Raw genomic sequence first — 13,350 nt, forward strand, 5'->3', positions numbered from 1 at the left:
AATGTCGAAGAAATAAACTTATTTGCAAAATATATCCTCTTTACGCAGCATTTTGATACATTGGAAAATAGATATAGGCACCCGCACACAGAGGCAGCTGCAAAGGTGGGCAATTGCGCCACTCTCCCCCATTTCACCTCTAAACATGTTTTGGCCTAAACCGTTTAACTTAATACTGACAACTACATGTTTGCCCCCCTCCCCCCTAAAAAGGTCTGCAGGTGCCCTTTGAAAATTAATAAATATGCACTTAAAGATGTTTTTCTAACACGCTAGTTACACGTATTATTCTGCTGTTAATGAGTTGTTACCAGTACCATATACATGATTGCTTTCTTCGAATATTTTCCAGAAGAAGCTCAGTTAATATTTGCTGCTATTGCAAACTTGATGTACCTGTATGTTTCCATACGCATGGGCCGGTGACATGGCTCATCAACACCGTTTAGGTATAGACCTAAAAAATAATGTAATTTTTTGAAGTATACAGTGTTGCACACCAGTTAAACAATATTTTTACTATCTGAAGAGGGAGTTAGATGACTGGATCTGATTGAGAGTGGAAAGAATAACGCAGACAAACACTCATATTACTTTTGACTGTATGTTCCTGGATTATGTAAATCTACGCACAAATACCGATATTATGGAACAAATTGTTAACAACATAAATTAATATTTTAATTATTTTATTATCGCATTGGCAGACATAGAAAAGTTGAGTGGAAATCGCATGATTTGAACAATTTCATGCTAATCATAACCAAATATGCTTCGTTTTTTTTATTATGCATGCAGCACTATTACCAATTATATGTAAAGCTGATTTATATCATCATTATTATGCAGCAAACTAATAAAAAGATGTAAATATTGATTCGTAATTCCACAATGATAAATGGGATGATAGGAAATGGAATCGTTGATATTGCATGCATCATTATTGCAGATGACGCATTGGTGATGTAAATCTATGCAAACACCATGGTATTAGAAATTCAATAACTTAAAGGTTCTGAGTGCTCATGATGAAATCTATATTTATCAGTATAGATGAAACCTGGATGTCAGCTTCTGTATGGAGGAAAGGATATGAGCTGTGGCATTTTCTGGACCTGCTTGTGTCTGGAAGTACACCTTGAACACAGGATGATATTAAAGCTGAGAAAGTAATCTGAATAAATAAATGACTGGAGTAACTTAAATGAAGTAAGAACTTTATTATTCAAATCTGCTTGAAGAGCTTACGATGGGTTTATTAATTCACTTCGTGCTAGTATGAATATACCGTGTGGAGGAGTGAATACACCGTGTGGGTGTATGAATACACCATGTGGGTATATGGATACACCGTGTGTGTGTATGAATACACCGTGTGGGTGTATGAATGCACCATGTGGATATATGGATACACCGTGTGTGTGTATGAATACACCGTGTGGGTGTATGAATGCACCATGTGGGTATATGGATACACCGTGTGTGTGTATGAATACACGGTGTGGGAGTATGAATATACCGTGTAGGAGTCTGAACACATCGCTATGTGTTTGTTGCGTCTTTTGTGAGGGCATCAGACACATCACACAGGTAAAACTGCACGAGTCATAAATCAGACACATATCTGTATTTGCATAGTATAGGTCAACTGAAATTAATCTGCAACACGTGTATGTAAATTTTATTGTATAAACAAGCTGATATGATCCAGCTTTAGGTAAAATAGGTTGTTCCAGTTGATTAGTAGAAATGAATTAGTAATAAATTATTCATTATTGTGAAAGGAAGAATTGACACATCATTTCTTCAGCTTGAGTCACTACACTACATCAAAACTAAAATTCTCATTTTTTATATAGAATTATTAATTTGGTTCTCTTGTAATAAGCGTGATTCTAGTTTACACGTAATATGTGTTTATTACTGCAGGTTCAAGCAATGTAAACGTTTAATTCTCTGAGTATTATTGATGACAAAAAAACATTTCATGTGTTTCAAATGGAATAAAAATGGCTATAGTTTTTAAGTGTATGTATGAAAAAATCCGAGGAATAATATTTCTTAAAAATTGTACCAGAATTAGAGCTATTTTCTATTTCTCATATGTGTACTGAACCTCAATTATTTTCAGTCTTTGGTCAAATTCTATATAACGTATTTTCCAATTATTATTTGATAAAAAATTATATCAAATAAGTAAGACAAATGAAACATTTTTTTAATGATTTCTATTAGTACTAATTCGTTAGTGAGTGTACAGGCACAATCACAAGTGCTTGCCAGAATGTACAACTCTGCTAACTGAGTCAACCATATGTCATTGCATCGCAATATATATCATAAGATTATCATTTATTTTTCTTCTGAATGTTCCTGGAGATTTACTAATCAGTTGAGAATGTTCATTAGAAATCAGCATCAAAGTCTAAACGGAAAATACAATGCGTATGGAGTACTGCCCCTTGCCTCTGCATAAGGTGAAAAGCGTCTGTTCCTGAAAAGTTACTTGCACTAAAATTCCAGTTATTTCGTTCAAATAAAATTAATTCAAAAAATGCAATATAGTCAATGTTGATATTTTATATAATGTGTCCAGATTATTGCTTAGCATAAGTAAAATAGTCTCGGTGTATCTGAACTTACAACTAATGCACCTGATTTAAGAAACAGGTTTTTTTTTGGTCGGTTTGGTTTATTTTTTTATGTTGGTTCCAGTGACATCTACCATGTAACTTGCAGCTTTTCTGAATAGACTAGACTAAAAACTGCGCTTCGACAATAGCTGTATTGTGAAGTTCAGAACGGTGTCCTATCGAACCAAACAATTATATACAGTATACGCACGATAAAACGGTGCAGAGTTTATAAGCAAGAAAGAACGTTCCTTTTGACAGAAACTGTTATGTTCCCCTATTCGACATGAAATCATCGGGAACCAAAATATTGATATTTCTGCTGCAAAATATTATGGTCGATGGCTAAGACGTTTTAGGTTAAGATTGTATACCAACGGATAGAGGATCATATAATGTGATGATTACCAGTAATGGTAGCCTTAATACATCATAGCACATCATTACTTCCGTGCATTATGTTACTTGCCAATATGCAGCACTATATAACTGGCTTCGATATCAAGAAACCTAACATTCAGTTATCTACCTACTGTACTTGACTCTAAAAATAAACGTGTATTTAACTCCTTTAAGAACAAGTACTGAATTAAACTGACTTAGGACCAGGCCTGGAATTCATAAATGGAATTTAAGCTGGACTAGAAATTAAGTACAGAATTCAGCGATCTGATCGGATAATGTTTAAATCTGACATAAAATTAACCATTCAAATTGTGTGATTTAAAGTAAATTTCAAAACAGTTCTACTGCATGAAAAAAGTTAATAGAAACATAAATCACAATAGAATAAACCATATATGGGATAGCTATTGCAAGGAATGACACAAAGCGTTTGTTACAAAGTTTTCCATTATATCCTTGATCAAAACTATGCTCATCTTATAATTATACATGACAATGAATGAGGACTTCGTTAATTTTACCAAAGATTGTTGTCCATCTATTGCCTTTTTACAAAAATGAAAGGTTATAACAATTTGAAATTAGACTCAAACAATACTATTATCAATTAAATCGTGCCATATATGTTAGAAATTTCAATATAGACATGTTGCTATTTATCCATTAAAATGTGACATTCGTTTCAAATTTATGCATAGCGTAAAACATTACCATAAAAGTGTCAATATTTGAGTTATTAAAAAAGACTACTTATATCTTCGTCAGCACATTTTGATTGTTCTATACACTTGTTACAGACCATCGTCCATGCAAAGTTTGATGTCGCTTCGGTTCGTTTTCCTCCGGAAGCAGACGTTTGGTTTCTTTGTCGTCTTGAAGTGATTCTTTGTCTTCGTGTTCAGTGCTTTCATTCGAAATTTTGCTCCTTCTTGGTTCTTCTTTGTATTCAAGAATATTACACGTATCAAATTCCGAATCTTCTCGAGAGGAATCGGTTTTGCCTTCAATTCCAGATCTTTTCTCGCTGTTATCTTTATCAGGATCAACATCGTCCCCTGAATACATGTATTCCTTATCTTCATCGCCTTCAAAAATTTTGGCAACTAGTGTGGACAGACGTTTGTTTGAGAAAATCTCCTCGTCTGATTCATGGATATCATCCAAACTTTCTTGCAGGTTTTTAGCCATTTTACCACATTGCTGTGTTTTGTCTTGTAATGAAGATCCTAAATCAATATCTCCTTTGTTATCAACTAGTCTAAATGAACGACATGCGGTATCCGTTCTAGAGTCAACACTTTGCAGAGTCCGCTCTTTGTGTACCAAATCAATTTGCCCTAATTTTGAATCACGTAGTTCCTGCAATCTGGCTATCACTTGCTGAACTTTCAAAGAACGAGTTGGAGAACCATAACCTTTCCTGAAAGAAATATACTCATCGTACATTTTATCCTCCTCTATTTCCCGTTTTTCTCTCTTGAGATACGTGATAATTCCAATGACAATTCCTATGGAATAAAACACAAGTGTAACAACGATGTAAAACACGGCGTGTATGTCAGAATCCGAATGCTGCGAATTCGTTGTGCTATTACTTGTAGCCGCTGTACACCATGGACTGCTATGTAAATGTAAATCTGTTGGTATCGACCGCCCTGCTACCGGCGCCATTGGTAAATTATTAGTCACGGCCAAGCTTCTTGACCATTAACCTAAAAGAAGAAAAGGAATAATTAATTATATTATTATAGCTAATGGATAGCAATACTTTCTTTTTATTAATGAGCAAAATAAAGGTTGATGAATAATTTTAGGCAACTAAATAACAAAACTAAATTACCAAGTAACAACTTTAGAAAAGCAAACAAAATTTAAAAAAAAAATAGTCATGCCTTGAAACATACATGGTAATTTTTCATATTCCGCGTTAGTTTTACGATCTGTTATTGTTACTTTAACCCATGTAAAATTGAATGGTATCATGCATTCCACACTGGGTTTCCACAGTCGATTTTCACCTAATCTATACATGCATAGCATATCGCTTCGAAAATCATGTTGTCCTTTCCCCACCCATTATCGACACTAGAGTCTAACCGTTGTGTTTGGCTTAAACATGTGCCAGTGACTTTAATTATTAATTATGTCTGTCGCAGGAAGAATTTTAATTTTGGTCTATAGTACGCAGCAAGCCTTCAATATCATCAGGTGCAAGAATGTCAAGTTTAGTATGCAAAGTCTTGAGAAAAAAAAAAAACACGCCATGTTTATCTTAGACCAGTAAGTCTTTATTATGGGTTTTGCAGGAACTAACTTACAGAGCCTTTCCAAATTAGTAATGGTATGTATTACCTAATGTGCGTACCTCCAATGAAAACTGTTTCATCCACAGATCGAAATTAAAAGAACGAAACGGATTAACCAATAACTATTGGCTGTGGGCTTCACATTATTTGCTTAGCTAATTGCTACAGAAACCCTGAAGATTCTATGTTTGCATTAAATGTTAGAAAACTGAAGTGCTGTGGCCATAAATACATGCAATGATTTGAATCTCTCAGGAAATGGAATCACATGATACTTGGTACGTCTGTGATACCTTATAAATAGTTTTATGTATAGAAACAAAATGCATGATTGCAACACAAACGAAGGTCTTAAACAAAGTAAAAGAAAAGAGCGAAAAATAAACAAGTTTTTTAATATTTAATAGATAATTTGTTTCCCTTGAATGCAAAGTGAAAATTTGAAGAAACAAATTACATTATTGTGAATTAAATCCCAAACAGTCCTAAAAGTTTTATCACAAGTCCAAATGTATGAAGTTCCAAATGAATTCCAGTGTTATTCCAACTACATTCTAATACTGAATGTGTTTGTGTGCCTGTAGCTTCGAATATGCAAGCATGCTCCATTTTAGAGTATTATTGACGGGTAATTTGAATTTCCAGTGAACAATAATTTGAATAAATAATGGAAAACTGAACACAACAATAAGACTATTTTGTTTCAAGATGTTAAGGAAAGAACAAGTAATTTTTAGATAAATAAGATTGTATAACCTCTATTTGACCTAGGTCGCAATTTCCATTTTCTAAAACATAATCTGTCATTTAATGGAATTTTCCTTTCTAGAAGATTCTGAGGTCAGAAACAAGACTGCATCTTTGAACTCAAATTCAGGGGAAAAAAACATGTTTATATTAATAATGATGTGAATATTTAATCCATATTCATAGAGAAATATTAACTATGCATTATGCTGTTTACAAAATAAATGTCCTTGGTCAGGTACACAGTAAACGTGATTTTGGATATATATATATATATATATATATATATATATATATATATATATATATATATATATATATATATATATATATATATATATATATATATATATATATAAAATCGATAAAGAAAGCCAACAAATAATCATATAAATATCACAATTGTACGGTGCATAATAATGAGCCATATTTGAGATTCCTGTTAGCATTCTATGAAAATGATTGAGACATGTGATGTAAACCAGTTGAATGTGACTGCATGCTAGTTTCCTCAGATGTTTTAAACAAGAACAAATGTATTACTATGAATTTTCGAGTTCGAAAAATTTCGGCTTTTGGCTGAAATACTTTTGTTTAATATTGCGACTTTAATTTTGAGGCTCCGATGGGTTCAGTTTTGATTTTAGCATTTGGAAACTAAAATTTATTTTAATTAGCATAAAATAAAATTTTATTCGAGATTTTGAAAAGCGTGCTATTATAATTTTAAAATGATAATGACATATTGATTTTCATAGTGGTGTTTCCTACCATAGAGGCTTTAACGGGTTACACTCAGACCTGAGCTTTAACCACAGAGGCTTTAAGCGGTTACACTCAGACCTGAGCTTTAACCACAGAGGCTTTAAGCGGTTACACTCAGACCTGAGCATTAACCACAGAGGCTTTAAGCGGTTACACTCAGACCTGAGCATTAACCAGAATGTTTCACTACTTCACAATCGCTAGTTGTACGGTAAATTCTTATCATATGATTATTTTAAAGTGAAGTTGAATTATTAGAAATATTAGAACAGTATAGGCGAAATAGCTTGATAGAAATACAAAAATAAGAACATAAAACTATTATTTAAGATCAAACGCCTACTCGATGCTGAAAATGGATAATATAAATTTTTAATCAATTTAAATATCACATCAATCGATTAATTAATCATTCAATTTACCAAGCATGCAGACTTTCAGAAAAGACACCAAAAAGAAAGCAAAACAATTAAAGACTTTCTACTTGCTGACTAATTATCAAATAACTTTATACCGTCATCACAAGGACTAGTTATCGTTTGTACTAGTATTTAAAATAAGACTTTGGATCGCCTTGACAAAACGTAGACCGTGTTAAGGCAAATAAACTACCCTACTTTCATACATAAAGCTGAAGCGAGACGAAAGTGCACATTTGTTATTACGTCTTGAGGGATAACATGCTTAATAACAAACAAATTTCTGTGAAAATGATATACACTTATTTACAAAAATGAAACGGAGCAACTTTTCAAAGAGCACTTGTCTGCTCTAGTGCTAGTCCCATTCAAATGAAATCAGAAGGGAATTGGAGACAAGCTAGAAAAGAGTTTTCTGTATATCTAGGTACCTATTGCTCAAAACGAATGTTATTCTTTATCATGTAATAATGCGTGCTAATCTGTCAGAATAACAAATGCTTATGTAATTAAATTTTATAACACGACCTCAGCTTTAACGTGAAAAAAATGGAGCTGTCGGAAAGAGTTCCATTATGTATGGTCTTATGGAATAAAAAAAATGGAATCTCAAGAAATTTCTACACCAAGTTTCGAACAAACGATCATGCGCACATCGTGATATAAATCACAAGTATTACAATAACGACACACGTGACCTTTCGGTTTCGAATAATGAGAAGATTTTATGTTAAATTTACTTCTTACCGCGTCTCTGTGGAGAACATGAATTCAACATAAAGACATAATGTCAGTCAGGACAATCTTGACTGCGTCGCGATAAGAGGAAAGTTAATATCAAAGAACGTTGTTCCTTTTGAGAAAGATTTTTAAACGGACATACTGAAAGAAAAAAATATGCATTGCACTTTAGTCTTTGCACTTTACAGTTTCTTGGAAGATAAGCTTCTAAATATTAGAAAGTTTAGATCTTATTTCTGAAGTTAAATTATATCCAGATCATTCTTACACATGTAAAACATATAAATGCTCTCAGCGTATTCATCAAAATATCCACATTGCATTAGTTTGTTAACAATGCGAAGATCAATTGAACTCGTCAGATCAATGTAAACCACGTGTTTTGTTCATTCACCGAAATATGCAATATGATTCTGACAGATGGAATAATAATTAAAACACGTTGTCAAAGTGGACAATCATTTTTTCGAATTCTGTTCTTCATCGCCTATCAAATCTGATCTTGTACATAAGCCGGCATATTCCAGCAAAAATAGCGAACTAGAGGGGCATATGCAAATTTAGATGGACGTGGCAAGTGTAATAAGTCTACATGTATCTTACATGAAGATCACAAATTCAAGGGTTTATTATTCAATCCTCACATGAAAGAAAAACTTTAAAATCCATATACTCAATCTTTTACAGATCGTTTGCAAGATAAAATTTAAGATATAATTTAATCCTAAACACCAATGCTATTTCAAAATAAAACACAAAACCCATGACCACTGCCAATGGAAATTATATTTTGCCATGGAGTTAGAAAGATTGGATACAACTTTTGTTATAGTGGCGTTGCAAAACAAAACTTAAAATGCCTCTTGAAGAAATCAGTGGTAGGTGTATTTTAACGATGCGTGAGCGTCGAAATGATCTACCCTCAATTATTAAAGATTTAAAGATATCACACTGAAATGTATTTTTCTTCGACAATATACGTATTAATTCAACACATGGCCCTCAACAGAAGTACATGAGTCGAATTAGGGTTTGACCACCTGAATCGGTTGAAGTAGGTAGCGACGATAGTATCACACACGTTCCTGACACTTTTGGCTTTTATTAACATATTGAATATCTATTAATAAATGGTCCTTGATACGCACACCTGTGTGTGTGTGTGTGTGTGTGTGTGTGTGTGTGTGATTTGGATTTTAAACGTAACGTTAAAAAAAATTTCAGTTATATTGCTACGATGTCTGCAGTGTGGCAGTTGCATCATGCCGCAGACATATAGCATCATGTCCCACCCATCATGTCACGTTGTACGTTGTCCTAACAGCAGGACGACCAGTCCAAATGCTAATATCTCAATGTTGAGCGCCAAGCGAGGCACCTGCTAATACCAATTTTTAAAGTAAGTCTTTGATTTCGAAGCCGCGACCTCCCGCACCCGAGGTGAACGCACTAATCACTTAAGCCACCGGAACGGTCTGATGCCCATGTAATGGGTAGGTAAAGTCATTACAATAAATACCTATAGCGTATCTGCTTGAAACATTACCCTTCAAATCAGTACTATTTGTATAGTATCAATTTTTATATGATCTAGTTGTTCATCTTTCCCTCTGACTCTACATACTTTTATAACATTTCAATACATTGCATGAAAAGTCGTAAAATTTAACATATTTCATTGATAAAGGACACTTTTCGTAAAAAAAACTATAAAACATGCACGAATGATTTCATTGAATGTCAAGACTACAGCCATTAGGACGCTACAACAATGAGATAAGTTACAACTCGTTGTGTATCACATATTTTGGAAACAATCACCTAATGAACATTGATCGTGTCAAAATTCTCTAAATTATTCGTATGACATTTTGCTCGGTCTCATGTTCAGCTCATCACAAGCAGCAGAGGGGGCGAACAGACCAAAAGCTTTTTGCACAATAAGCCCTCCCCACGGAAACTATTCGATAGAGGGCTTATTTCGACGAAATAAACCCTTCTATTCAGAATACAGGACAAAAAAAATGTCCCCGATCCCTCGAAGAGTTTTCGCGGGGAAATTAAATCGTGGACAAATAAATAATGGCAAATATCGGAGAAGCACTCACAACTAGATTGGCACGACAACGACTAGCCGCGATTAAAAAATTTATTCCGGTCCATGATTCCGTCAAAGAAAAATTACGAGCAAGACAAGAAGCGCGAGTTGAGTTTGCAACATCTGCGGAGGAATTATTTAAGCCTATTACAGCAGCTACTGGTGAAGTTAAAACTGCAATTGTAGGAAAACCTGATCCTGCTGACCCTACCAAAACAAAACGAGGGTTACTTCAAGCAATAGAAGAACTTAAACAGCAACAGGCAGATGAAGGTGCTGTAGTTGATCCAGGTGCCGCCGGAGTAGTGACAGTTGCTAAGGAAACATTTATTAATAAATTTACCGAAGATGGTATTACTGCAATAAAAAATATTCCGCTTACTAACGTGGATGAACTTAAGGAGTTTTCTGTTTGGATTGTCTTAAATTATCCTAACCGGCAAGATTTTCTAAAACCAGGAGCTGCCTCGGGTATGACCCAGAATGATTGGGGGGATTATGTTTACAAAATAAACCGAGACATTCCTCGAATATCTAAAAATGATGATACCTATAATTTCATAAAAACTGGCGTAATTGGGGTTAATAAGGAACTAAAAGACCAACAACTGAGGGCAAAGGAAAAGGAAAGGAAGGCAAAAATACAGGAAATGGAAATGAAAAAGCAGGAAAGGGAGGAAGAAAAGAAGAAAAAAATGCAGGAAAAGGAAATGAAAAAACAGTCGAGACTACAGGAGAAGAAACCACCAGCTCTAAAAATAGACCCTGCAATGACACCGCCTGATCCAGTGCCTGAAATTTTATCGCGTGAACAAATGGGGGATCCCGATGATGATGATTTTACCACTTCTGTTTCGTCGCCCACCCCCCCCGATATATCAGAAGAGGAGGAAAAACTGAAAAAGCAAATAAAAGGATTAAAAAATGAATTAAAAAATTTAATGGAGGAAAAAAAAAAATTACAAGAAGGAATACCGAAAAAGGGTACCGACTCTAAGGTAGAAAAGATAGAAAAAAGGGCAAGATCTGTAACTGATGAAATTTTTAAAATATCAGCAAAACTAAAGAAAACAGGAAAAGGTTACACTGGTCGCGGATATAACAACCACATCTGTCCTGACAATATCGTCAATGATGTGTCCCGGTTAGAAGTTCTCATCGGAGGAAGACGTGCCGGAAACAACTCTCCGGAAATTATAAATGAAGCCGCAGATATCTGTCAGAGACTATTTCAGCGTGGCATTATGGATATCGGCGTTTACCGGGGACTCATTGATGAACTCGCAGACGGTTACCACAGCGACTAGCAAATTTAGTTAGAGAAACAATAATTAAATAAAATGATCGTGCACAATTCTCAACCCGGACACGCTCGTGTGTTACAAGTCCGCGTAGTAAACTCGCGATTACCAGTATACAGAGCAACCTATGGAGATGGTCTCGGTGATACAATTACTGGTTTGTTTTCAAGAATAGCCCCTAAAGCGATTCCAATTGCAAAACAATTGTCGATGAAAGCTATTGATGTTATCAAGGATAAAGCTCTTGGATCTGTTGGTGATCTCGCCGGGAAAGCATTCGCGTCAATCAAGGATAGACTGTTACGGTTAACTCGTAGATCAAAAAAACCGCCACCGGTGAAACTGGCGAGTACTGAACTTATGCCAGCGGACGTCGGTAAAGTAATAAATCAGGCTGCCAATCAAAAACTTGCAGAGCTTGTAACCCAAATACCCGAACAAATAAATACAAGCCTGATATCAGGAAGCGGATTTCGTTTTAGAAGACGATAATTTTATATAAAATGTTTAAACCTATATCTGATCCAGCGTTCGACATGGATGCACCAACGCTAAAAGACGAATCTGTGCGCGATTATCAGTATTATTCTTATGAGGCAACAGTACCTAATCAGTCGGGGCGAATTGAATTGCGAGTTCAGGATACAAGTAGATATTTCTTGCCCGCTGAAGCATTTCTTGAAGTCACGGGTGAAATTGTAACAAATGTCCCCGCTAATACAGCATACGGAGCTGGTGTTCGAGTTGGTTTTGTTAATAATGGCATCATGGCGCTGTTCAAAAGTGCTTCATACAGCATTGACGGGAGAGAGATTGAAACGATTCAGGATAATGTTGGCGTTGCTACAACAATCTTGGGATTAGCACGATACTCAGATGATTACACCAGATCAGCTGGTCCGACTATGATGTTCGCTAAGGATAATTCTAATCATCCGGATCATAGATCTAGCATTGTAAGACAACCAACCAACCGTGCTGCTCCTCCTGTTGCTATTGATAATTTTGAAGATTTATCATTTCCCAACCCTAATTACAATCTGGGGTTTGCTACGCGTAAATTAATGTTATCAGGCGATAACAGAAGATTCTCATGTGTAATTCCGCTGTCTCACATCTTTGGATTCTGCAGAAATGTCAGAAAGATTATTTTTGGATCTAATCATTCAGTTGTACTTGTTAGACACGGTACCAGCAATGACGCTATCTGGTGTGAAGCCGGTGCTGCTGAAGGTAAAGTAGTATTATCCAAGCTTGCGTTGTGGATGCCAGTAATGTCTCCATCGATCACTGAAGAGCAACGGCTAATCTCTTTCATGGATACAGGCGGTAAATCACTGTTATCATGGTTAACAACAACAACAGATAGTTTTCAGAGTAACATTCTTGGAAATTTTACGTGGCATATAGCATCACAACAGGGAGTATCAGCACCGCGACATATTTTCGTTGCATTTCAGGGAATGGATCGATTAAACAATCAAGAAGAAAATTCAATGGTATTTGATAATTGTGACGTCACTGAGGTTTCGCTGCGAATAAACGGACATCAAGAACCATCTGAAGACATTCATATAAATTTTGAAGAAAATCAGGTCGCACGTGCGTATCACCGTCTGATGACGTTTATGGGGCGTGATCAAAATATTGATACCGGTCTACAGATATCACAGTTGGATTTCAAAACGTTATATCCGATTTATTACTTTTCGCTGGAACATTTGGATCTAACCAAACAATCTGTCGTTGATATACACTTTAAGGCTAGGGTGGGTGTAGTTCCTGCTGGTGGTTACAGAGCGATTGCTGTCATACTCTCCGATAAAGCAATGCTGCTTGAAGGTGTTGGCGGACGAATGAGAGTTATTGACGCTCCAGTAGAAAACATGTAACAATTAGATTAGTTTCTGAAATATAATGTCATACAGTCACGTT

General features: G+C 35.3%; 1 protein-coding gene across 1 annotated transcript in view; it reads right to left on the reverse strand.

The window, feature by feature from the left end:
- Positions 1-672: 672 nt before the first annotated feature.
- Positions 673-13,350, reverse strand: part of LOC149807272 (uncharacterized) — an 89,238-nt gene continuing 76,560 nt past the window's right edge. The window contains exon 2 of the mRNA XM_089964298.1: positions 673-4,750. Within this exon, the coding sequence (XP_089820424.1) occupies positions 3,819-4,709 (891 nt within the window). The 5' untranslated portion in view covers positions 4,710-4,750 and the 3' untranslated portion in view covers positions 673-3,818. The remainder of the gene's footprint in view (positions 4,751-13,350) is intronic.

This window comes from Sinohyriopsis cumingii, chromosome 1 (genome assembly GCF_028554795.1).
Source record: "Sinohyriopsis cumingii isolate HCF-2022 chromosome 1, ASM2855479v2, whole genome shotgun sequence".
Classification (NCBI taxonomy): domain Eukaryota; kingdom Metazoa; phylum Mollusca; class Bivalvia; order Unionida; family Unionidae; genus Sinohyriopsis; species Sinohyriopsis cumingii.